We start from the raw sequence: 26,445 nt of genomic DNA, 5'->3' as shown, positions 1-26,445 counted from the left end.
TACCCCTCTCCCCATACTAGATGGATCACTGATTGGGCCCTGGGGGGGGGAGGGGGTCTCACACGTGCCCCTCAAGGCAGGACAGGAGATTAAGGTTTTGGGGGGCCCAAATCTTACTCAATTTTAGAACCCTCAAAAATAATTCTAATAATTCTAATAATTCGGAAGTGAGTGTTTATTTGGAGCAGGAACAGAAAGGGGCTTAAACTTCATCACCTTCCAGTTAATCCGTCTCAAACCTAACCACCACTGTCCTGTCTCCTGTGTCATCTATCTACCCGCCTCCATTCAGCCTGACTCTGAGGCAGGCAAGGCCCAGACAGCCCTGGCCACAGCTGAGGAAAGGACAAGTAGACACACAGGGCTCTCAGTCCTTAGCTCACCACATGTCTGTGAGATAGTGGGGTTCTGCCTGTAAGCCTCCAACCCTTTTGATCTACAACCCCACTTCCGAGGCCCCACCCACGGCTGCTTGAGGGAAGGTACAGGATACTGGGGAGGCTCCAAGGCTATAAATCTGATGAAAGGCAATTCATAAAGGTTTAAAGTAGAGTGATTACAAAGAGGAAAGCCCATCCCCCTCCTGTCCTTGAGCTCCTGCTCTCAGAGTGTCAGTGGTCTTGGGCCTGCTCCCCCAAATCAGAAGAGTCTGGCCCTCAGGTCACCCAGCCTCTTTCTCAGGGATGCAGAGAGAGTAAGTGCTGGATTGTAGGGTTCTCTTGCCATCTTTCCACCTTCATCTGAGCTCTCCTTTCCCCAGTGACTCACCCCAGCCCACCCCCAGGTGAAACAAGGAAACTCAAGGCTTTCCTCCACCTGTTCTGCATCCTCAGGATGGCTCCCTGACCACAGATCTATGCCTAGGCCCCAACTCATGTTAAGCAATGTTCATATTCACTCCAGGACAAATGAGAACCCGGTTCTCTACCCCCTAGTCCTACCCAGCATCAGCACTGTAGCCCAGCATCCCCTTACTTACTTACACACACACACACACACACACACACACACACACACACACACACACACAGAGTGAGAGGCTCAGAAGCAGCTGAATCACACCACAAACTTATTCTTGGCTAGGGAGTTGCTCTTGGTGGCAGTGTCTGCATGGGCCTGGTACCCAATGACGATCTTCGTGGAGAGGCCCAGGCGCTCTTTGTACACACGCCTGGGGGAGGAGTAGGAGAGGAAATTAAATAGCAGCAAGTGCTGGAGATCACCTGGGACCCTGGGTCCTTTGCCCATACGTCCTACCCTAGTTCCAGCCACCATCACTCTTGTGACATCTTACCCATGTGGAAACCCAAAATATGACTCTTTATGCAAAAGAAAAGAGTCCTGCTGGAAACAGCTTGAAATCTGGATTCCAAACCCTCATATACATGGGTAAGGAAAAAGGAGGAGCTGACATGGAGAGTTCCAGAGGTCTCCCTCACAGGCCAAGCCACACCACCCTCAACTTCTCCCCTGGAAGAGACCCTGTGCCAGAGATATCACCCACCCAATGTGCAGCACGCCCGCCTGGTTCTCTGCCTCCCTGGTCCACACAGCAATCTTGTCTCCCTTGGTTCGGATGTTGATGACAGCCCCACACACCTCCCGGCTGTGCTCCTCAAAGCTCTCCCCGATCAGACAGAGCAGCTGGGGCCAAAAGGAAGGATGGTGAGACCTCCACCTCAGTTACAGGGACTGCCCCACTATCCTTGATGGTGCCACCACACCAGCCAGCCTCTTCTCTTGGGGACCTCCCCCTCCTTCCCTCCCCTCCCAACCTCCACTCACGGTCTCCAGCCACAGGCGGTCCAGCTCACTGTGACGCTGCTGCTTGGCAAGACTGACCAGCCAGCGGCCACCCCTCTTATTCCTGCTATCTTCCCACATGGGCTCAATGCCATCCTAAGAGGTGGAATGACAAATCAACTGCCTCCCTTTCTTCAAAGGGAAGTGGGGACCCAACCATCTTCCCAGGCGCTGCTCTGACCCCTAAATAAGCCTCAGTAGGCTAAGTTCCCTCTTGCTTCCATTCCCTCTGTATGGGCAGCTTCCACCATCAGCCACTCGACCCCCCATACCCTCCTATGAGCTCCCACAATCCCCTGATCCTCAACACTGGTCATCTTTTGTAGCCTTGTCATATATATGTGTATGTTTGTCTCTTTTACTGAACTGAGCTCCTTGAGGCAGGAGTTCAAAAGGGGGAGGGTTGATTAAGGAAGCCTCTGGGGCTACCCTAGTGTGTGGAAGACCAGACATCCCAGGCTGGGCACAGACCCCCTGGGGAAGTCTTTAAACACTGATGTCAGGGCCCCACAGCACACACCTGCTAGGTCAGCACTTCCAGGGATGGGCCTGGACACTGATGAGGAGTGTCCTCGGGCAATTCTGATGCATATGCCTAGTTCAGGAGCCAGGCCAGAAACCTGGGCTCCTTCTTGGTTCCCCCTTCTCCCCTCTCCCCTTCCAGACTCATAAATGTCCTATAAGTACAGCTCTAGTCTGACACTCTACCCAAGCTTCTGTATATAGCATTTCCTCAGATTGGAAGTCCCACCTTGGCTCTGAGGAAGGCTGTCTGTGGCACCCCACCCCCAAACTCTCCATGAGGGAGGAATGCAGAAGCTGAGCCGAGGAGAATCAGCCCTCCTGTGGCCTGAGGGGGCGGGTGGGCAGAGCTTACCTTGAACAGGGCGTAGTCACAGCCAGAAGAGAGCTTACTGGCCAGCTGGATGTGACTGTACATCCTGGAGAGAGCCCCCCACCCCGCCCCAATCCAGGCTGAAAGTCCAGACTTTTTAAGGCCTGGTTCCAACCTGCCTCACCGCCCCAACTTCTTACCAGACCCCACTGTTTTCCACCCACCTTCAGGCCTCCAAGCCTTTGCTCACTCACCCTTCTCACCAACCCCTTGCCCCCTTCTATCTCTACTTACCCAAACCGTCAAATCCCACCTTCTCCCTGGAGCCTTCCCTGACCATCCAAACCCCTCAGGAGGCTTTTAGAGCCCCAGTGCCGGGGCAGGGGGTGTTTTTGGGATTCACCCACGGACACTATCAAGCAGCCTAATCCTCACTTTGTGGCTGAGACCAGCTCAGAGAGGGGAAAGAACTTGTCCAGAGTCACAAAGCCAAGGAGTGGCAGAGTCAGGGTCAACTCCTGGCTCCTCCCGCCTCTCAGACTCTCTTCCAGGTGTGCAGGATGGTTTGGTGTTGATCTGGCTGTATTTCATGGACGCAACACACACACACACACACACACACACACACACACACACACACACACACACAAGCTTCCATGCTGTTCTGGCGTCTCAGCTCCTCCCCTGAGACTCTCTTCCCTAAGCCCCAAGAAGTTTTCAGGGGGGCCTAGATCCTAGTCCCAGTGACCCCCACCCCCAAGCAGAACCCACCAAGCCCCAGCCCTCAGCAAATGCTGAGAGGTCGCAGGGAGGGCTGGAAAGCGGTGTAGGAAACAGCTCCCTGGAGGGGTAGGGTCTAGGAAGGACCCCCCTGGCTCTGGCCTCCTCTACAAGCAACAGACACTCACGCCCAAAAGTCCTCCACGGTGTCAAACTTGGTGACCAGATGCAGGTTGTCCTGCCAGGCTCGGCTGCGGTCATTCTTGAAGAACCATAGAGCCCACCTGGGGATAGGAGAGGCCAGGAGGAAGCAGCGAGCCCCTCCCAGGCCCAGAACCGGCAGCAGGTGCTGGCAGGGAAGTCCCACCCCTTCAAGTATAAATAAGGAGATGGGATTTAGGCACGGCCTCTGCACGGTGACTGGAGTCAGTGATCCTGAAAGGCTAGGACAGGATGGGGGAATTGAAGCCAGAATCTCTACTGGGTTAAGGCCAGAAGAACCAACAGGGCCCAAGTCTTAGGCTAGCTCTGACCTTTCTTGGATGAGGGAGTGGGGGCAAGAGAGCAAGGCCGGGTGCAAGGCCACAAAGCCTGCCTTACCTGTTCAGCAGCGGGTGTAACTCCAACTTGATCCCCTGGGGGCCCCCATCCCGGGCTTCCTTCCTCCTCTGGGACAGCTGATCCCCAGGGGCATTCAGAGCCCCCTCAGCCATCAGGACAGCCACTACTGCCCCCTCTTTCTCTTCCTCTTTCTCCTCCTTCTCCTCCCAGTTTTGGATTCCACCCTCAGCCTCTCCAACCTGACCAAAGAAAAAAATCAGGGTGAACAGCAAGCTCCAGCCCAGCCACCCCAGCCCCATCCCTTGCTACACGAGGGGCAGGAAGGTGGACTCACAGGGCTAGCAGTAGCCATGCAGCTGCTTGGGCTTCGTCCCATTTGGCCCCCAGCTGCGGGCTTTTAACTCACTCGTGCCACCCCACCCCCCAGAGCATGGGATGGGGAGGAGTCAGCGTGGTGTTGCTGGGGGAGCTCAGAGGGGAAAGGGCTTGTGCTATACCTTCCATCTGCAGGCATTTAGTGAGCACCTTCCGCATGCAGGGTGGGAGGGGGACAGTGTGACCAGACAAGCCCAGCCCTCACCCATAGGGTGCTGGCCATGCGAGGGCTGGGACACATGAAGCTAAAGGTCAATATTAGGGGTCTGCCCCTAGTGCAATCACGTCTCCCAGAGGACGGGCCTAGAGTTTAAAGTGGACCATTCCAGAAATGGCAGAAACAGCAGCTCGGACAGTGTTCATAGCCAGGTCAGACCTTATACACACATTGGGGTATCTGTTTGTCTCTGTTGCCATTCATTTGGCTACCAATGTCATCTGACACCCACGTTTATCTGGTCTCTGGGAACATCTGAGTTTTTTAAAATACATAATGATTTTGGGGCGCCTGGGTGGCTCAGTCAGGTTAAGCATCCGACTTTAGTTCAGGTCGTGATCTCCTGGTTCGTGAGTTTGAGCCCCGCATGGGGCTCTGTGCTGAGAGCCTGGAGCCTGCTTCAGATTCTATGTCTCCCTCTCTCTCTGCCCCTCCCCCACTCACGCTCTTTCTCTCTCTAAAAAATATTTTTAAAATGTTTTTAAATACGTAATCATTGAGAAGCAGGGAGACTGTATATTAAAAATCTACATTTTTGGTTACTCTTGAAAATTTGGGAAAGTCTCATGACACTGGAGTCTCCACCTCACGGATCCACAATCCGATATGCACTCCTGCTGTTCTGAGTGTTCTCAGCATTGATAGGGAAGGGGGAGGGGCAGTGCAACAGTCACATAGCCTAGGTTCAAATCCTCCCTGCCTGACTTCAGCCAAGTACCTGAACCTCAGAGTTTTCAGTTTCCCTGTCTGTAAAATAGGAATGTTAATGATATATAATTCAGAAGCTTTCTGTATTAAATGATATAAAATACATAAAGCCCCTAAAACAGGGCCTGCTGCAGTGGTCAATACAAATCAGCTGAGGGCTACCTTAGGGTGCAGGAGGGAGGGGTGGGGAGGGGAAGAGGGAGGAAAAGCTCTGGCTACCCTTTCCCTGACTTCTCAGTAGCACACTTTTCTGCAAGGGCTGAGACCTCCCCAAATTTCTTAAGGCTTCTCATCCTCCCCTTGGCCACTTTTAGGGTCTGAGATCTATAAAGTGACCAGTCTCTTCCCCTCTCCCACACCCAGGGAAGTCCATGACCACCTGGAGTCAATATCCGCCCAACCCCCATCTCCTAAGCTCTCGGTACCTGCCAGGCATGGGGGTAGGTGCTAGAAGGAGTAAGGAGCAAATAATGAGTGACCCCTGTGCTCTGCTCTATCAGGGGAGCCAGACATCAGGTCCTCTCACAAAGACCTGTGTAATCACTAACGCAGACCTCTGAAGGAAAGGAATTTGCAGATGGGAAAAGATAAAGTCCACAACCTGAACTGGGGGATTTAGAATGGCAGTTCTCAAAAAAAAAAAAAAAAAAAAAGAGAGTGGCGGTTCTCAAGTGCACAGATCAGAATCACCTGCAGGGTTTGTCAAACAAGCTGCTGGGTTGATTCCTTAGCCCTGGGCTTGGACCTGAGAATTGGCATTTCTCTCTCTTTTTTTTAACGTTTACTTATTTTTGAGAGAGACACAGTGCAAGCGGGGGAAGGGCAGAGAGAGAGGGAGACACAGAATCTGAAGCAGGCTCCAGGCTCTGACTTGTCAGCACAGAGCCCAACACGGGCCTCCAGCTCACGAACCATGAGATCATGACCTGAGCCGAAGTCAGACAGTTAACTGAATGACCCACCCAGGTGCCCCTAAGAATTGGCATTTCTTTATTTAAAAAAAAAATTTTTTGGGGCGCCTGGGTGGCGCAGTCGGTTGGGCGTCCGACTTCAGCCAGGTCACGATCTCGCGGTCCGTGAGTTCGAGCCCCGCGTCGGGCTCTGGGCTGATGGCTCAGAGCCTGGAGCCTGTTTCCGATTCTGTGTCTCCCTCTCTCTCTGCCCCTCCCCCGTTCATGCTCTGTCTCTCTCTGTCCCAAAAATAAATAAACGTTGAAAAAAAAAAAATTAAAAAAAAAAAATTTTTTTTAATGTTTATTTATTTTTGAGAGAGACAGAGACAGAATGTGAGTGGGTTAGGGGCAGAGAGAGAGGGAGACACAGAAGCAGAAGCAGGCTCCAGGCTCTGAGCTGTCAGCACAGAGCCCGACATGGGGCTCGAACTCACAAGCTGTGAGATCATGACCTGAGCCAAAGTCAGACGCTCAACCGACTGAGCCACCCAGGCGCCCCTAAAAATTTTTTTTAACGTTTATTTATTTTTGAAGGAGAGAGACAGAGTGTGAGTGGGGGAGGGGCAGAGAGGGAGACACAGAATCAAAAGAGCAGGCTCCAGGTTCTGAGCTGTCAGCATAGAGCCCGACGCGGGGCTCAAACTCACGAACTGCAAGATCATGACCTGAGCTGAAGTCGGACGCTTAACCGACTGAGCCACCCAGGTGCCCCAAGAATTGGCATTTCTAAGAAGTTCTTTGAGGATGCTGGTCAGGAATCCCATTCTGAGAACCACTAGCTTAGAGGCAGTTCATGGATGAGGTGATGTTTGAGCTGATACCTAAGGTATGAGCAAGAGTTAACTAGGTGGGTGGAGAAGGGCATGTCAGGGAGCAGCATGTGCAAAGGCCCTGGGGCAAAGGGAACATGGGACACTGGAAGAAAAAAAGGAAGACCAGTGTGGCTGATGCCTAAAGGAGAAAGGGATAGTAGGTCTTGATCTTAGGAAAGTGAAGGGCCACTGAGTGCTTCGGGTGGCTATAGATGGGCTTTCCAGCAAGTTCTTTGGGCTGCTGTGTACGAAACAGACCCTGTGGTAGCAAGAGGGAGTGGAAGAAGATCTATTAGGTTGTTAATGTAATTGTCCAGGTGACAAATCTGGTGACAGGGAAGATAGAACATGATGGATTTGAGAAGTGTTTAGAGGAAGACTGGGGTGTTTGGTGATGGATAGGCTCTGGAGAGGTGAGGCACAGTGTCCCAACTACCTGCTGCTACATAATAAACCACCCCCAAATTAATGGCTTAAAACAGCAATAATCATCTATTTTGCTCACAGATCTACAATTCAGGCCATGCTCAATAGAGACAGCTCACCTCTGCTCCAAAGTGCTGTCAGTTGGAGTGGCTTACAGGCTGGGGCTGGAGTCATCTGCTCACTCAGTGGGGCAGCTGATGCTGGCTGTCAGCTGGAACCTCAGCTGGGAGTGTTGGCTGGGACAGCTCTATGTACCTCTCCATGTGGCCACTTGGCCTCCTCACAGCATGGTGGCTAGGTTCCCAGAAGCGGCATCCCAAGAGATGGGAAGCAGAGGCTGCCAGTTCCTTAAGGCCTGGGCCCAAAGCCTGGCACATCATGTCCGCTGTATTCTATTAGTGTCCCAGGGCCCACATTCAAAGACAGGGACATAATCCCACCTCCCAATTGGAAGAGTATCAAAGAATTTTGGACAGAGAATGCACTGGAGGAGGGCCAGGCTTGGGGAAAGATCATGAATCTAGATCTGATGGAGAAAAGGGGAGAAAGGACCCTCTTCAAGTGCCAGACATGGTCTTAGCTGCCTTAGAGTCCTGGCCTAGAGCCTGGCATGGAACGGCCCTGCCAGCCACCGTACCCCTTCCCACCATGTTCCACATTTTCCAGCATGGGGCAGCTCATGGAGTCTGGAGTTAGGTGACTAAGACCCCAGAAGCAACCCCCCTGGTCCCATGGGGTCCTATGGGTTGAACAAGCTGGGGCTCTTGAACCCCAATCCTACCATACCGTTCCTGAAATGTCTTGAATTTGCCCATTCCTCTTACTTCCCACTGTCCCAGCTCCAGGCAAGCCCTGCCATCTCTGGCCTCGGCCACTGCCCAAATCTCTCCTAACATTCTCCTTGCTCCTACTTTCCACCTCCCTATAGAACATTCTCCACTTGCCTCAGAGGGCTCATTTTAAATATTAATCTGATCACTTAAATCCTCTGTTTAAAACCCTCCAGGACACCCAGGGTGTGATCCAAAGTCCAGGTTCTGGGCCTGCTATTTTCTGCATGATCCAGCCTCACAGTACCTCAAGCACACTGATCCTCCAACAGGCCAGATTTGCTCCTGCCTCAGGGCCTTTGCACTTGCCATGTCTCTTCCAACTCTTTGTGTGACTGACTTCTCTTTGTCCTTCAGGGCTTGGCTCAAATGTCGTCTTTTTTTTTTTTTTAAGCTTATTTTTATTTATTTTGAGAGAGATATAGAGAGCAAGCAGGGGAGGGGAAGAGAGAGAGGGAGACAGAATACCAAGCAGGCTCCATGCCCTGTCAGCACAGAGCCCGTTATGGGGTTTGAACTCACAAACTATGAGATCCTGACCTGAGCCAAAATCAAGAATCGGATGCTTGACTGAACCATCCAGGCTCCCCTCAAATGTCACCTTCTTAGAGAGGTCCTCCCTGACCACCTTATCTAAAGTAGACCACTCTCCATAGCATAATTTACGGAGTTGTTAAGTCACTATGTTGTACACCTGAAACTAATTAACATTTTGTGTCAACTAGACTTCAATAAAAAATAAAGTAGACCATTCTCCCCCATGCAGTCTTTAACTCATCACTGTTTTATTTCCTTTTTAGCCCTTAGCATCGCTCATTCATTCTGTCAGCTATCCGGTCAACAAATACCGACTTAGCAGTTACTTTGTGTCAGGCACTGTTTTAGGCCCTGGGGAACACAGATGTGAACGAAATTGATGGGTCCTCCTGCTTCACAAGGCCCTGGGACTAAGCCCTTGGACTTCATCACTGCTCTGTCAGCCCTTGCCATTTCGTGATCTCCTCCAGTCATGGGCATCAAACGTCACATATACAATATACCCCTGGTCCTACGTGAAATCCAGAAGAGCACATCCAACAGCCTGTTCACAGCTCTACCCAAGTATCTAATGTGCATCTGTCTCAGGCTTATTGTATCCAAAGTGCAATTCCTGGGGCGCCTGGCTGGCTCAGTCGGTTAAGCGTCTGACTTTGGCTCAGGTCACGATCTTGTGGTTTGTAGGTGTGAGCCATGTGTCAGGCTCCGTGCTGACAGCTCAGAGCCTGGAGCCTGCTTCGGATTCTGTGTCTCCCTCTCTCTCTGCCCCTCCCCTGCTCGTGCTCTGTCTCTCTCTCTGTCTCTCTCTCAAATAAATAAACATTAAAAAAAATTTAAAAAAAACCAAAGTGCAATTCCTGACTTTCTTCTGTCTCCTGTCCCCAGACCTGCTCCTCCTATCATCTTCTCCATCCTCCCAATTGCTCATCCAAAAATTCTGGAATGATCCTGGACTCCTCTCTTTCTAGCTCATCAGCACATCACTATGTCCAGCTCTACTTTTTTAATGTTTTTATTTATTTTTGAGAAAGAGAGAACGAGCAGAGTAAGGGCAGAAAGGGAGGGGGACAGAAGATCCAAAGTAGGCTCCCCACAGAAAGCAGCAAGCTTGATCCAGGGCTCAAACTCACGAACTGTCACCAACCGGGAGATCATGACCTGAGCAGAAGGCGGTCACTCAACCGACTGAGCCACCCTGGCGCCCCAGCTCTACTTTAAAACATATCCAGGATCTAGCCACTTCCATCCACCTCCCGTCACCCCAGCCCAAGTGGCTGTCATCTTCCCTGTATTATGGTGATGGCATCTGAACTGGCCCCCACCGGCCTTTGCCTAGGAGCAATCTGCTCCCTACACAGCAGCCGTTAAAAATGAAAGGGGTGCCTAGGTGGCTCATGGCTCGGTCAGTTAAGTGACTGACTCTTGATTTTGGCTCAGGCCATGATCCCAGGGTTGTAGGATCGAGTTCTGCGTTGGGCTTGTGCTGAATGCAGAGCTTGCTTGTGATTCTCTCTCTCTCTCTCTCTCTCTCCCTCCCTCTCTCTGCCCCTCTTCCCTGCTTGTGTGCTCTCTCTCTCTCTCTCTCTCTCTCTCTCTCTCTCAAAAAAAAGAAAAAAAAGAAAAAGATCACAGGCTCCTCTGCTCCCAGGAGAGGGTTTGCACGGCCCCAGAATCGCCCTGCCTCCTCTCCTACTCCCTGTGCTCCAGCCGCGCCACCTCCCGGATGGTCTTTGTTCAGGGCCCACTCCTGCCTTGGGACCTTACACCGGTCCTGCCCTCAATTCCTAACTCAGGTAAGGCCTTCCCTGCCCTCTGTATGTAAGTGTCCAAGCCCTTAGCTCCACGCCAGCACTTTCCATGCCCTTCATTACTCTTTGCTTCCTGTCCCAGCACAGCACCTCCCGACACACCATATAGTTCACTTACTTATTTTACTTATCTGCCTCCTTCTACTAGAACATAAGAACCCAGGCCTCTTTCCTTCACAGCTGTGTTCTCTAGTACCTAAAGTGGGGCCTGGCTCTTAGCAAGGACTCGGAGGTCAGAGTGAGGAGGCACGATTGACCATTAGATGTAGCAAGGTGGACATCCCTGATTTGGACAAGAGCAACACAAACGAAAGCATCTTATTTGGTCACTAGTTCTTTTGGTGTCTGTCGCTTCCTACCAGAATGTTAAGTTTTAGAAAAGCAAGGACTTCATTGGTCTTGTTTTCTGCTGAATCTCTGGTACCCAGAACAGTACCTGGCACATGGCGGGCACTCAGGAAAAGCTGATTGAAAACAATAGATGCCAGTGGCCAGTCGTAGGACTTCTCCTCTTTGGGTGTTGGTTCCAACATCTGGAAAATGGGATTGAAAATGCCTGTTCTAAAGGACTGATTTTAGGGATTGATGATATAATGGCTGTCGTGCCTGGGACACGGTAGGTGTTCAATAAATATCACATTCCTCTCTCTGTTTCCAGCCCCCACCGGCCTGCCTCTCCCCCCATTCCCCACCCTGAGGCCTCTGGACAGCCGGAATGTTGATGAATGTTTAATCGCACCGTCAGGCACCACACACAGTGTTGTAAAGGCCCATCTGGATTTTCGCAAAACCCAGGAAGGGCTGGGATCACCAGGAGCCTCATGATCCTCTTAAGAGGATGCTTTCTGCTCCAGCTGCTCCAGCTGTTCCAGTGAGGATTTTCTCCCAGCCCTGCCCCGCCCCCCCAAGCTTCAAAAACCATTCTCCTTAGTATATTCTCAGGAAGAGGAGAGGGAAGAGAGGAATGGAGAGACCCATTTTCCTGGGGGAGAGAGAATGGAAACAAGGAGGGGGTTCCTGAGAACTCACATGTTTAGGGCCTGGCCAGAAAGAGGCCCAGGGGCCTGCCCTAAAGGGGGAAGGGGGAACATGTGGGCTGCAGTGTGCTACAGGGTGAAGTATCTGTAGAGAGAGACCAAAAAAAAAAAAAAAAAAAGTAGCAGATGTTAACACCTGGTGAATCTAGATGAAGAATATTTGGGTATTGATTTTATTAACACTGCAATTTTTCTGAAGATTTTATTCACTGTACTATGCTTGCAACTTTTCTCTAGGTTTGAAGTTTTTCCAAATAAAAACAGTTGGGGGCAAAGAGAAATAGTGACAAAGATGCTAGTGGCCCACTCAGTGACCATTGTCCCCTTGTCATACTTTGGCTCTGGGAAGTCGTATGCCTGGCTGGATGACCACAATTTTCCAGCCTCCCTACAGCTAGGCATAGCCAAGAGACATGCAGAAGTTGTTAGCTTCCAAAAATTCCTCGTGAGAGAGACAACTGGCAGGTGTTCTTTTTACCCTACTTCCCCTCCTCCTGCTTTCTGCATAGATATGATGGCTGGAGCTGCGGCAGCCATCTTGGACCATGAGATGACCTTGAAGGTAGAATCCATGTACTAAGAATGGTGGAGCAGGAAGAAAGGAGTCTAGTTCCTGATGAACCTGGACTTTTCCACCTGCTGGATCCTCTGCCAAGAATGCTCACCATCACTTACTGGTAGGGCCCTTCTCATCTTTCAGAACCCAGCCAGAATGTCACTTTCTCCTGGAGGCTTTCTGTAGGTGCCCCTTCCTTCCTGGGCTCCCATAGCCCTTGTGCTGCTGTTAAAGTCCCTGATAGCCGCTTGCTGTGAATCCGAGGACTCATTGCTACTCATCGCTTTGGCCCCTCGGTAGCATTTAACCAGCTCTCCTCTAATCCTCTTGGTATCCCTGCTACTACTCCTTCCAGCTTCTCCTCTTCCCCGTGCTGCTCCCTCTCAGTCTGTTAGCCAGGTCCCCTGCCCCTGGCCACACAGGAAGTTTGCAGTGTCTCAGGATTCTGTTCTGGACTCTCTCCTTTTCACTCTCCAGGTTCTCCAGTGCAACTGCACCCTCCCCATGGCTCCAGCCACCACCTCTGTGCTAATGACCCCAAATCCAGCGGTGTGCTAGGCTGGCTTAGACCAGCTTATGAGAGCAGTTATTAAACCTTCAGGAATTTCGGAGCCAGGTGTAAAGTCATTATTTAAAAATTAAATTCTATAAACTTATGGTTATATAAAAATTATGTTTAAAACATAACAAACACTCGGGGTGCCTGGGTGGCTCAGTCGGTTGAGCGTCCAACTTCAGCTCAGGTCACGATCCCACAGCTTGTGAGGCCAATCCCCGCGTCAGACTCTGTGCTGACATCTCGGAGCCTGGGGCCTGCTTCAGATTCTGTGCCTCCCTCTCTCTCTGCCCCAACCCACTCACATTCTGTCTCTGTCTCTCTCAAAAATAGATAAACATTAAAAATGATAATAAAACATAATGGACACTCAAAACAGAACTTTCTAATTATTTTACTATTTTCCATTTTCTCTTTTCCATTTACTGTTTTCTATTTTCTTAAGATTGTTTTTACCTATTTTGTCTGTGTGGTGAAAATACCGTAAAAGGCCATACTATGGCCCATCTCTTCCCAATTCTCTGCTCTGTGACAGTGAAATCAATCATGGTGGGGCGGGGGGCGGGATTTACCCCATGGATGTGGGCAACCTCTACCAACCAAGGTACTTCTCTGCTTAGAAAGCCATGTGTTAAAGATTTCCTAGTACACCATGGCCCAGATCTATATGTGGAGCCAGCCCTGGGTGACTTCCTGAGCTCCAGGCTCAGACATCCTACTGTCTGCCAAACACCTCCTCTAGTTCATCTGTCAAGCACCACACAGTCAGCCCCAATCATGCCCCAAACAAGCTCCCCATCAGCCCCACCCCCAAGGCTGCCCCATCTCCTCAATGCCTGTTTCATTTTGCAATAGCATCTCTCACCTGCTGTCCTGGGAACCTTCCCCGACTCATTCCTCTCCCTCTTCCCCAACACCTAAGTTACCTCCTGAATAATACCCAACTGTCCCTCTAGCCCTCCTCCAGCCTCCCTTCAGCTTCCACGGTTCAGGCTCCATCATCCCTCCTGTGGATTCTGCCCCAGCTATCTTGTGATCTTGCTGTGTCCTCTATCCAACCCACCTCTATTTAGTCCCACAAAATGCAAATCGCATTTTGGTCTCTCTTGTGCTTAAAATCCTCAGTGACTTCCCAGTTCCTACAGTTGGAAGTACAGACACCCTTCACGTGGTCTTTCTCTCTTCCTCCTGTCCCTCCTGCTTGGTCCTTCTTCATCACCGATTCTGACATTCAGGAGTTCTTAGTCAAGAGTCACAAAAATTGCTTCTGGCTAATTTACGTAGGTAAGGATTTTATTATCCGATACTGGAGAGCTCAGAAACTCCCCCTTCAAGACCACACTGCCTGGAATAACGCCCCAGAAGCGTTGGGAGTGCTGGACACTCCCAGAAGCAGTGTCACCGCTGCCTGTGGTCCCTGGTAGGAGCTGCTACCACCAATATCACCTGCCCTCACCAGAGCAGACTGCCCTCCTTCCCTGATTCTTCAGGTTCCAAGTCTGGGACTGGCCTGTCTGGGTTTGAAGTTACAGGTCTTGGCTGCAAGAAAGGCTAAGAAAAAACCGTCAGCTCCTAGAGGGGGAGATGGACCCTGGCTCATAAGGTGGGAGATTCCCCCCCAACATAGGAAGGGGAGAGTGTCAATGCTGAGGGCTCAAAAATAATGACAAATGTCCCTTATGCTAGCTTTTAATACTATACAAGTAAAATACTATTCAAAGTAAAATAACCAAGCAGCATAAGAAGGAAGGTGATAAAATGTAAAACTTTGTCTCCCTGAGTGTTCTCAGCCCCACTTGCCAGGGGCAACTACTGTGAACAGTGTTTTGGAAGTCCTTGCTGGTGTGGTCCTTATATATCTAGATATAAGTAAACGTGTACATATTTGTATATAAGGGGTCTGTATATAACTATGTGTATGTATGTATCAAAATTGACTAGTTCCATACATGATGGTTTAGCACGTCAAGCTGTCACTTTACACTATTTCTTGCTACACTCCATGTCAGTACACATGGGTCCTGCTCATCCTTTGTAACAGCAACATAGCATTTCACTGGGTGGATGTAACACACTTCACCAGCCAGTCCTCTATGGATGGACACAGATTATTTCCAGTGCTGCAGTGAACATCCTTGCACAAATGTCTTGCATGTTTGTGTGAGTAAATCCAAGGAATAAATTCCTGGAAGGGGAACTGTTGGCTCAAAAGGAGCATGCATTTATGTTTTTGGTAAACATTGCCAAACTGCCTTCCAAAAAGCATGCACCAATTTGCAGCTCTAGCAGTGGCCTATGAACACTTTATTCCAGGCCCTGCACAGTCTGGCTGCCTCCTCACCTCATCACCTGTCACTTATACACCCTGCATTTCCAGCCTTTGCCCATGCTATGCCCACAGCCTAAAATACCCTTCCTGCCTGTCTTCCAGGTAAAAATCTTGCCTCTCCCAGGAGACCTATCACAGATGTCACCTCCTCTGTGTAGACTTCCCTGACTCCCCTAAGCTGCCAGAGTCCCCTTCCTCTAGGATCCCATAGCTTCTTGGGCATAATTATGTCATAGCTCCAACTGAGGGCCTATGTGTACCTGGCATTCTATGGCCATTTGACAATCACCACCATAACACACACACACACACACACACACACACACACACACACACACACAAAGTGGTCTTGTCCACCTCCACACACACAAAGTGGTCTTGTCCACCTCCTCATTCCTTCCTGGTTCTCCAGCTGCACTTCCTTTTATCTATTCCCAAGCACCGTCCTGTCTCAGTGCCTTTGCACTTGCCAATTCCCTCTCTGGATCTTGTCCATGTTGGCCTTGGTCCCTCTCTGGGGTCTCTGCTCCCATTGGCCTCCTCACAGAGGTCTTCCCTGGACACTCTGTCCCAAGTCCCCCCTCTAGTCATTCTGTTACATCAGCCGTTCATTATCTTCATAACACTCCTCACAAGCTGAAACAATCTTCTTAGGTGTAAATGTTGACATGTTTGTTTTCTGTCCTGTGTCCCATTTCTGCATACACACAAACACATCATTGTAAACTCCCCAAGGACAGGGACCTTGTTTTCCTTTTCCACTGTCTCCATTGCCTCAAACTTACCTGGCACCTGTCTAAATTCTCAATCAACCTTCGTTGAGCGAATCATCCATCATCCACTATTTTACAGAAAAAGAAACTGGCGTTCAGAAAGGAGAGCTGAGTAGCCCAAGGTCCCACAGTTAATAAAAGCACAGCTGAGATTCGAACCCCTTGAATCCCAAAGGCAACTGCATGCAGTTTTTTTTTTCCCTACTCTTGGCACTCTGCATTGTCTCCGCCGCCAGACTCGGCTCCTGGGGTCGGGACGCGAGTCTGACGCCCAAGGGTCCCCAGAGGCGCGTCGGGGGCCGCCCCCGGAGGCCAGCGGGCTCCGCGGAGATGTCACCCTCCCCGCCCCCTGTCAGTCAGGCTGAGGGGGCGGCGCGGCCGCCAGAGGGGGCGCTGAGCTCAGAGCTGCCGCAGCGCCCGAGCGGGAGCCTGAGCCCGAGCGTGAGAGCAGCAGGGCGCAAGGCGCGATCCGTGGCTGGCGACGCACCCAAGGCCAGGGCACTGCTGCGCCCCGGCTCAGGGCCCGCGCCCCGCCTGCTGCCGACGGACCTGGGCGCCTAGCGAGGCCCCGATTCCCCATCCGCCCCGAGCCCACCCCAGCCCGGCCTAGCCGAGCCCCAGCGTCCGCCGGCCGCAGCCGCAGCCGCTGCTCCATCCCAAGCCCGGGCTCAGCTTCCAGGTGAGGCGGCCGCGCTCCGGACGCCCGGGTTGGGGAAGGGCTGGGGATGGAGAGGGGACTGGGCGGGATGGGGAAGGGGCAGATAGCAGAGTTGGGGAACCCGCTGGAGAACGGGGAGACGGCTCCGCTAGGTGCGTGTCAGTGTGCGCCCTGGGGTATGTGTGACTGCTGCTCTGTGTCTGCAACTGCCTGGGTGGCCTTGTGGACGTGCGCCCGTGCCCGTGTTCGTGTGTCAGGGTGTCCGTGTGCGTTTGAACGTCTGCGTGTCCTGTATGTGCACGTGAGCGTGTCGGTGGAGAATGTTTGTGTGTATGGTCGTGTGACTCTGTCGTGTGTGTACGTACAGGCAGGCGCTAGGGCTGCGCGCCGAGCCCAGCACCCCGGTTCCTCGGGGCTGCAGGTTGCAGGGCCCCGGATAACCGAGGCAGTGGATCCTCCCGCGTCCCTGGGTTTCAAGGACGCTAGGACTCGTCGCGGCCCTGTGGCCTCACGCTGGGCAAGGGGTAAGACGGGAGGGGGCTCCCGGTCCAGAAGAGCGCTGGAGTCTCAGGAGGGAGGGGAGGGGGCCCGGCGTCCAAGGGGAAGGGCTGGGGTGAGGGTGCGTGGCCAGCGCACCCGTGCCCGTGTGTTCGCCCTCCCCAGGCCGCCAGGATGGACGTGTTCATGAAGGGCCTGTCCATGGCCAAGGAGGGCGTCGTGGCCGCCGCTGAGAAAACCAAGCAGGGGGTCACCGAGGCCGCGGAGAAGACTAAGGAGGGCGTCCTCTACGTCGGTGGGCAAGGGGCAGGGCTTTGGGGCTACCGGGTTCCGGTCCTTGGAGGGAGTGTGGCTGGGGTCCTTAGAGGGAGGGTGTGGGGGGGGGGGAGGGGTCTGGGCAGGAGAATATGAGTCAGCAGATGGGGCCGGGTCAGCAGGGGTCACCGAGGACACAGCCAGCTGAAGGAAGCCTGGGTCAGTGATGACACCTATGGGGAGGGGGGAGTGGGGGAAAAGTTGGTGAGGGTGGGGTTCAGCTGAATGGCCGGGGACCAATGTATTGGTCAAAGCAGGTAGCCTTTTATTTTCCCCCTGATTCTTCACATGATTAATAGTTACCTGGAGTTGGAGTTGAGCCCTTACTCTCTGCCAAGTATTGTGTCAAGTGCCATAATGCCCATTACCTCACTTTATGCTCCCGGCCCGTTCCACAGAGGTCTAACTATGGTGCTCAAGGTCACACAGCTGCTGAAACCTGAAGCTGGAGTTTGAGCCAAGCTTTATGAACTCCAAAGCCCCTCTCCTTGCAAGCCCTCTCTCCTGGGGCTCCCTGTTCGCCCTCCTCTCCAGCTACTTCCATCTCTGACTTGCTCTGAGGGTCTTCCTGCCTGCCAATGCCTGTGGTTGCACCATTGCCCTCTCTCTGGGTCCATCCTCCTAGCAGCTTCCAGCTGTGTCAGGAGAAAGACCAAGTGGTTAAAATATCTCACCCCAAGGGTGAGAGGAGAGGGAGCCCCCAGGGTCATCGGCATAAGGGGATTCAGGGCCCCAAACTGACAATTACTGAATTTATATGGTGGTTCAGAGCTTACTAGTGTGGAGTAGGCAGAATTACCCTTCACGTGTGTTGAAGAGGGCTGGTTAATTCACCCAGGTTTGTGGCAGATTTGGGATTGTGGCGATGTGCAAAATGTTTGTTGACTTCTTGCTATCTATGTACTAGGAGCTGCTGACTTTCCGGATAGCGATACAGATCATTCGCATAGTGGCATGTGACATCAAGTGGCTGGGATGGGGACCACTTCAGTAGGGGAACCCGAGGGGGTGGCATTTGAGCTGAACCCCAAAGAATAAGGAGCTGGGTGGGGGAGGGGAGTTGGAGGAAGCAGAAAAGGCCTGAAGGAGACAAGCCTGGAGAGCAGAGGGCAGGAAGCAATGGTAGGGGATGAGATCAGAAAAATGGGCAAGAGCCAATTCATGAGAGAGCCCTTGTGGGCCAGGGCAAAGGATTATTACAACTGCCACGAGAGATTGTAAGCTAGGGACAGACCTGATCTGATTTCAGCGTAGAAAGGTTCCTCGGGCTTCTGGGGAGAGACCAAATGCAGGGAGGCCTGCCGGGAGGTGGTATAGCTGGAGCTAGGGCACAGGGGATGGAGACAAGGCAGGGGCTTGAGCCCACACCTGCCAGGCCCCAGCTTTGGCCTCCCCCCTGCCTCCCCCCTGCCTCCCCCCTGCCTCCCCTTACCCAGCCCTTTCACTTCTATATGGATCCCTGGCTTCCTGACACAGTCTCCCTGCTAACAGACTCAAAGCACCCCCTTCCCCTTAGTTTGGCACCTCCTACACCTCCCCCTGCCCAGGAACCCCTGACGGCCCCCTGTTCCTACACATTAAAACCTCAGCTTCCTATAGCCACAGTTCATGGTCCCACCTCAGTCTGTATTTCCATCTCTGCAGATGCACAGACAGCATTGATGTGCTCTGTGCAGGTCCAGAAAGCACACCTCATTGTACCTGTCCGCATGGTTTCTGGTGCCTGAGATACCCTCCCCACCCCCACCCCCACCCCCACCCCCACCCCACCCCCACCCCCACCCCCAGTCTCCTTTCTGCATATCTGCCTGTTCCCCATTTGTCAAGGCACAGACAGTGCTCTCTCCCCCCTTCACGTACCCTTGGAGGCTAGAAGTCCCCTCCCCACTACATGAGTTCCAGGACACCAAATCTGCCCTTCTCTTATCCCCATCCGACAGTGAGCCATTGGCCTGGGGCGTGGCACAGAGCAGGTGCCAACAAATGTTTGTGGGAGGAATGACTGGGTACAAGCAGCCGGCCCCCTGCTGTCTCGGTCTGGCTGACCTTAGCCCGGAGGATCCTGCCTTCCCATGCTGTCCTCTCCTCCTTCCACCAGCCTCAGCCCTGCTAGACACCCATTTACCTATTCTGGGGTCTGCCAGCTGTTGCCTGCACTGCCAGATCCTCAGTATAGCAGACTCCCCACTTCCCTGAGGGCTCCTGCCCCCCACATCAGATCACGCCATCTTGCCTTTCCCAGCAGCTACCCTCCTAAGAAGGCCTGGCCAATGCCATGGGTGTCAGTCCCCCTGACACCCGTCGTGCACCTGAGACCCCTCACTTCAGCCAGAAGGAGAAATTCGCACCCCAGTTAGGAGAAGAGTCTTTAGTTGGAATGGAGTGGGAGCTGGCGGGGGTGAGCGTCCATAGGTGAGGTGTGGGCAGTCAGGCCTCAAGGACACCAGAGGAACCTTTCCAAATACGAACCTCCCAGCTCCACCCCCACCCCCACCCCCACCCCCACCCCCACCTGCTCACCCTGGTCGGACAGTTAAATGAAACCGGGGAAGTAGAGTGCTGGCTCTCAGGCGGCCTTCCCCAGAGGGGTGCGGGTATCGTTTCAGGTGGAGAAGGGGCAGACTGTGGGGGAGAACTCGCAGTCCTCAGGAAGCAGGTGCGGAGGGTTCAGTGCAGTGATGAGGGATGTACCTGTGGGATTTGGGGGCCCAAAGAGGCGGTGATGAGGCCAGGATGCCCACTGTTGTCCGGATCCCTCGGCCCACTCTGTAAACCCTGTGCTTGCCAGAGTGTCTGTTCCCTCAGCTCGGAGTCCTTATGTGTGCTCCTTTTTGTCCCTGCAGGAAGCAAGACTCGAGAGGGGGTGGTACAAGGAGTGGCCTCAGGTACCAGCCCAGCCCTGGCACAGCCCCCTTCCCACACCTCGGGCCTGGGATCTGACTGGGATCTGGAGGTGGGGGGCTGGCGGTGGAAAAGGGTACCCCCAAAGATTCCTGAGAGTGTGCTCCACGAGGGAGGCAAGCCCTGGGACACCGCGAGGGACAGATGCATCTATGTCTGCTTTACCTTGGCCCCCAATCCCCTTCTCAAATCCTATACCTGCTCCAGTGGCTGAAAAAACCAAGGAGCAGGCATCACATCTTGGAGGAGCCGTGTTCTCTGGGGCTGGGAACATCGCAGCAGCCACAGGCCTGGTGAAGAAGGAGGAATTTCCCACTGATCTGAAGGTGAGCTTTCCTCTCGCCATGCACACGTGCGCGCACACACACACACACACACACACACACACACACACGCCAGGCAGGCACACCTGTATGGGTGCCACACCTTGTCTCACGTTCTGCAGGGCCCTGCTAGACTCAGCTCAGAATGAGTCTGCATGAAGTTGTGTATGGGTGTTGTGCTTCCTGTGACAGTGACCCAGATCTGATTGTGTACATGTATCCTGCTTGTGAGCGTGACCTCGACCACTTAGGGCCACGTCTGTATGTCACTGATTGTTCATTCATTTCTTGTCATTCAATATCCATGCCAGAGAGGAATTATTCTAGGGGTTGCCACAGTGAATATGTTCATGGACCTGACACTGTAGTGGGAGAAGATAGACAGTAAGAAGCCAACCAATAAACCAGATGGTTTCAGACAGGGATAAGTGCTATGAAGAAAAGACAAAGGTGATGCGATAGAGAGTCAAGCAGTAAGGGGACTGCTTTAGTTGGGAGGGCTGCTCTGACAAGGTGACATTTGAGCTGACACCCAAGGGATGAGGCAAGCCATGCGAGAATTGTATTTCAGGCAGTAGGAACAGCATGTGCAAAGGCCCTGAGGCAGGCATGAGCAAGTGTTGGCCATGGAGGAGGGGCGAAATATGCATCACATATTTGTGCAGGCATGTTCCTCCGGGGGGAGTGACAGTGGCTGTCCACGTGCGCATGAAGGCAAATACTTTCATTAGAATACACTACAGCGTAAAAGCTGTGATCTCTGAAGCGCTGCAGAGTTGGATTTGAATCCCAACTCCACTGCATCCTGACTGTGTGACCCTGGGCAGATCCCATCACATCTCTGAGCCTGATTCTTTGGCTTTAAGACAGAAGACGAATACAATAGGGCTCTAACATAGATTAGGGATAATACATATTGGAGGTTCTCAAAATGTATGTGCGCATCAGAATCATCAGGAGGTCAGGTTAAAATGCAGACTGTTGGCCACATCCCTAGAATTTCTGACTCTCTAGGTCTGAGATGGGACCCGAGAGTTTGCATTTCTTTTTTTTTTTTTTTTAAATTTTTTTTTTTTTTTTTTCAACGTTTATTTATTTTTGGGACAGAGAGAGACAGAGCATGAACGGGGGAGGGGCAGAGAGAGAGAGGGAGACACAGAATTGGAAACAGGCTCCAGGCTCTGAGCCATCAGCCCAGAGCCCGACGCGGGGCTCGAACTCACGGACCGCGAGATCGTGACCTGGCTGAAGCCGGACGCTTAACCGACTGCGCCACCCAGGCGCCCCGAGAGTTTGCATTTCTAACAGGTACCCAGGGGATGCTGATGCTGCAGGTTCAAGGACCACACTTTGAGAATCACTGAGGTAAAGAGCCTGACTTGCATTCAGTGAGTGCTTAGTAAAAGATGATAGCCCTGCCATCGTATGAGTGATCCATACCTGCCCCCAGGGGCGCACGTGATCACAGGTGTGCATGGAAGTGCACCACCGTGACAGTGCACTCTGTGGTCCTATATGTCTGCCAGACATTCCTTCTGTGAGGTGCTCCGTGTCTGTCCACATACAAGTGCAGACCGCCTTCGTGGGCGTGAGGGTCTCTTCAACTTTTGGTTTGGGAGATTAGGTACATTCTGCATGAGTGTATCCACTGGGCTCCGGGAGGAGACCCCACACCACCCTTCACTGCAGACATTTTACACAACTGGTCCTTTCCCCTGTTGGAAGTCTGAGACTTGACTCAGAAGTTCTGGTTCAAGTCCTGCCTATGCATTTTACCAGCTGTGTGACTTCCCATTTCTTATCATTATTTCCAGGGACCGCTCCCATTCATTGATGTCTTGTATGGGCAGGCAGTGTTCTAGACACGTTACATGGAGTAACGCCACAACTAGCTCACTTTATAGATGAAGGAACTGAAGCCCAGAGAGGTGAAGTGACTTGCCCAAGATCCCAGTTCCTGCCTGTCTCTCTAAGAAGAAGGTGGTTGGGAGGATAAGCTCAGGTTACATCACCGGAGTAGCTTGGTGCCCCACAAGGCCGGCCCCTGTGCTAGGAGCTGGGGTGCTGGGAAATCCAGGTCTGAGTCTGAGTTGTCAGCCTCGAGGCTGTTTGTGAGAGGCCTTTGCACAGAACCATTTCTCTCAGGCCTCCTTCCTCCTACCAGCACTTGTGATACCTCTGCTCTAAGGGGGCTCAAGATCGTGGATTTCCTCTTTAAACAACAGCCCTTTGGGGTTATCGGGCATGGGGAACCCGTGCAAGTCCAGGATGCACATTTCTGAGTGTCTCCACTTCCCAGCCTGCTCGTGTGCATTATCATGGGACCCTCCCCACATTCCTACTCTCATTTGCCATCCAAAGCAGCTGAGTTCACGGTGAAGTGACTTAACCTGATGCCAAATAGCTAGTGAGTGGCCAGGCTGGGATGTTTTTTAAGTAAACATTTTACTGAGGTACAACGTACACGCAGAAATCACACGACCCCATGAAATTTTCACAGAGGGAACCCCCCCCCCCATGTAACCAGCACCCACAGCAAGACACAGATCATCAGCCCCTCAGAAGCCTGCCTCAGACCTCCTTCCAGTCCCAAACCCCCCCAGGCCCAGGCTAGGGTAAGATGAGTGAGGTGTCTGGGGCGCAAAATTTGAAGGGGACACTCATTCTCGGGTCTCATTTGCATGGCCTTGAGAGTGAGTACCTTCTTAACATTTGTACCCTTATTCACCTCGCCTTTGTCCTGGCCCTGCCTCCCCCTCCAAGGGTAATTGCTTCTTGACTTCTGACACCACGAATGAGTTGGGTATTTTTCCACTTCATACAAATGTTATCATCAAGTACATGCTCTTCTGTACGTAGCTTCTTTCACTCAACACTGTGAGATTCAGCCATGTGTGGCATGCATTGTCATTCTTCATTCTTGTTGCACATCATCTATCGTGTGATTAGCCATAGTGCACACCTCCATTCTACTGTTGCTGGACATTTGGGTCGTTTCCAAATGATGTGCTCAAGCTATTTGTTTTTAAGAAAGGTTTAAAGTTTATTTATTTTGAGAGAGCAAGAGAGAGGGGGAGCAGGGAAGGAACAGACAGAGACAGAGAGAGAGAATCCCAAGCAGGGCTTCTCACTGTCAGCAGGGAGCCTGATGCAGGGCTTAAACTCACGAACTGCAAGATCATGACCTGAGTCAAAATCAAGAGTCAGACACTTAACCGACTGAGCCACCCAGGTGCCCCACAAGCTGGGATTGTTAATACTGGGTGACTCTCAGCAAACTAATTTTTCCCCACCTCCTAGGTCTTGGTGTACCCCATCTGTACACTGGGGGAAATGAGCCAGGTCAGGAGCTATAAACTCATGTGCCCACAGGGCCCACCTACACTGGCAATGTGAAAGAACTAAAGCTGCCTGGATAGGGGTAAGGCAACTAGACCACAGAGGTGGTCAGGCAGGCCTTCTCAGTGCCAGCCCCCCAGGCTCCCAAGATTCTTACCTCTGCCCAGTAGGGAGGGACCGTGGTTATATGTGGAAAATGGGGAGGTGGTATACCCCCTACCTACAGATTCCCCCAGGGGTCCAGGAGTGTGCCAGCCCATATGTGGCCTTGTGCAGCCGTGCACGCACCCCAGGTTATTGTGTGTGCTGTGGGCAGCTAGCTCAGTCTTGTGTTTGTGCACATACATGTGCTCACCTGCAGGTGGCTGGCCGTGTGTCTGGCAACCCCCTACTTGTGTGCCTGCTGGTCTGCACCCATCTGGGCAGCAGATGCAGGGGGGAGGGGAGAGTCTTAGCTCACACATCCAAGCAACACCATGAGCTGTTGCTTCCAGCTTATCTTAAAATAGCAACCGCTGAAGAAATCAGGCCACACAGGACCCTGGGGGAGGGATGGGTGGAAGGTGGCAAGGGAATGGCTCAGAGCTCCTGCCCAGCCCTGTCTCAGAGCTTCCATCTCCCTCCAGCCCAGAGGAGCCTCCAGGGTTGTCTCTGGGGTCCTGATGCCCAGCAGAGGCTGACACAAGGCAGGCAGGGATAAATGGGTGATTGAGCGTGCTCTCTCCCCATCCCATCCATCCAAGTGATGGAAGCGCAGGCGGCTACCAGGTACTGAGGGGAGGGATATGGAGAGCCTTGTTTCCCCTTTCCACTCCCAGCTTCCTGGTGATCTGGGGTGATTTCACCCCTCACACCTTCACTCCACTTCTGAGGCACTCCAAATAAACAATTTAATGAGAAATTCTGGTTGTACTGCCAACAAAGCCCAGCCTTCCCCCAATCAGCCAAAAGCTTCCCAGGGTACAAATTTCAGGAGCATCTCCAGCTGCCCTCATGGCCCTGTCCCTTCTCTGCCTGCAGCCAGAGGAAGTGGCCCAGGAAGCTGCTGAGGAACCACTGATCGAGCCCCTGATGGAGCCAGAAGGGGAGAGTTATGAGGAACCACCCCAGGTGAGGGGTGGCAGGGCTGGGTGGGGCTTTGGGCATCCTAGAAGATTGCCACCATCCCCAGCTAGGGTGGGAGGACCCTGGTAGGGTAGGGTTGGGCCAGGGAACTTCATACCCCCCTTTTCTAGAACCAGGCCCTAGGAGGTGGCAACAGAGAGGGAGGACAGATGGCGCCTAGCACTGGGCCCCAGGCACCCCTGCCCTGGAAAGTCCCAGCTTCCAGGTTCCTCCCCTGCCCAGGGAGAGGGGCGTGCGCTGTTCCTCCTTGAAGAGGAGGAGTCTCAGGGCCAGAGCCTGGCCACTTGGTCTCCAACCACTTCCTCTTTTGCTCTTCCCCACTCCATCCCCCATCCCTCTACTGCAGGAGGAGTATCAGGAGTATGAGCCAGAGGCGTAGGGGCCCAGGACGGCCCCCCACCAGCAGCACAATTTCCTCCCTGTCCCCTGCCCCACCCCCCCCCAGAGCCAGGGCTGTCCTTCTACCCCTTCCCCCCAAACACGAGATCTTCCTTTGCTCCGAGGGGCTCCCTTGGAGCCTGTGTTGGTGTCTGTCCATCTGTCTGTCCTACCCGCCCGCGTCCAATCCTGGGGCGCGGACAGGGCCGGGGCTGTTGCCCCCACGTATGTTGCCCTCCTCCCCACCGCATCCCGTCCAACGTCTGCGCGGGTGTAGCATGTTCTATGTATTTTTAAACGAAGATCAGAAAGCGACGGCTCCCTCCACACATCCCCGACAGAGACTCTCCGAGGGCCCCCCCCCCCCCCCGGGCAGCCCAGAGCCCCCCGCCCAACTCCCACAACGATCCCAAGAACGTTTGTTGTTTTGTTTTGTTTTTTTTTTTTTAAACCAAAACCAGGAGCCAGGCTGTGCCATGCCCCCTCCCTCAGCCGGCCCAGTCCGAACGCGGGCGTCGTGTGTCGTGATTGTGGCATGGAGAGTCCCCCACCCCCCGTGTGAGCGTGTCCTGGGTGGGCGGGCCCGGGCGCCTCCCCCCTTCGCGTGTCCACGAATAAAGCCAATCTGTCTGTAGCCGCCGCCGCATGGGCAAAGGCAGGGTTGGGAGGTGGGTGGGGGCCGCCGACCGGCTTCCAGGTCCCAGACTACAGGCCTGGCACCCTCAGCCCAGGTACAAGACTGACCACCTCGGGCCTCAGTTTCTCCATCTCCTATCTTCCCCTAGGATGACCTGGAGGGAGAGGGTCTACGCAGGCTGGGAACTGCTGTTGGCTAGGAGTGAAGGTGGCCTCAGGCGCCACCTGCTGGACCGTAAAGCGCCTGCTGGGGTGCAAGGCTAAGGGAAGGAAGCCCAGAGCCGCACGCAGCAGGGCAGGGTGGACGGGCTCACACCTCTCTGCACACTCAGAGTAGGGACGCGGATGATAACGCACGCGCAGACATGTGTACTGGTATCCTGGTCCTTGCGCGCCAGCCCGAGTGTACGCACCTTAGCAGGCGCGCACGAGCAGA

At 53.0% G+C, this 26,445-nt stretch overlaps 2 protein-coding genes across 3 annotated transcripts; one reads left to right on the top strand and one right to left on the bottom strand.

Moving 5' to 3' along the window:
• Nucleotides 1-160: 160 nt before the first annotated feature.
• On the bottom strand, nt 161-4,517 carry EIF4E1B (eukaryotic translation initiation factor 4E family member 1B). Its single transcript, XM_086674352.1, has 7 exons — nt 4,500-4,517; nt 3,959-4,158; nt 3,547-3,642; nt 2,681-2,744; nt 1,786-1,899; nt 1,505-1,644; nt 161-1,171 (listed from the first exon to the last, which is right to left on the bottom strand). The coding sequence occupies exons 1-7, from the start codon at nt 4,515-4,517 to the stop codon at nt 1,057-1,059; spliced, it is 747 nt and encodes a 248-aa protein (XP_086530478.1). The 3' UTR covers nt 161-1,056.
• An 11,710-nt stretch (nt 4,518-16,227) lies between these two features.
• On the top strand, nt 16,228-26,007 carry SNCB (synuclein beta). 2 transcript variants are annotated; one of them, XM_086675945.1, is made up of 6 exons: nt 16,228-16,515; nt 17,158-17,287; nt 20,151-20,192; nt 20,416-20,534; nt 24,891-24,980; nt 25,342-26,007. In XM_086675945.1, the coding sequence occupies exons 2-6, from the start codon at nt 17,167-17,169 to the stop codon at nt 25,372-25,374; spliced, it is 405 nt and encodes a 134-aa protein (XP_086532071.1). In that variant the 5' UTR covers nt 16,228-16,515; nt 17,158-17,166; the 3' UTR covers nt 25,375-26,007. The 2 variants fall into 2 exon arrangements, with proteins under 2 accessions (XP_086532071.1, XP_086532139.1); XM_086676013.1 differs by lacking the exon at nt 16,228-16,515 and adding an exon at nt 16,887-17,018.
• The last annotated feature ends 438 nt before the right edge of the window (nt 26,008-26,445 follow it).

Source organism: Puma concolor, chromosome A1 (genome assembly GCF_028749965.1).
Source record: "Puma concolor isolate L17-30 chromosome A1, mPumCon1.1.hap2, whole genome shotgun sequence".
NCBI lineage: Eukaryota > Metazoa > Chordata > Mammalia > Carnivora > Felidae > Puma > Puma concolor.
The sequence above is the reverse complement of the archived record's forward strand: the minus strand, read 5'-3'. Positions and strand labels throughout refer to the sequence as shown.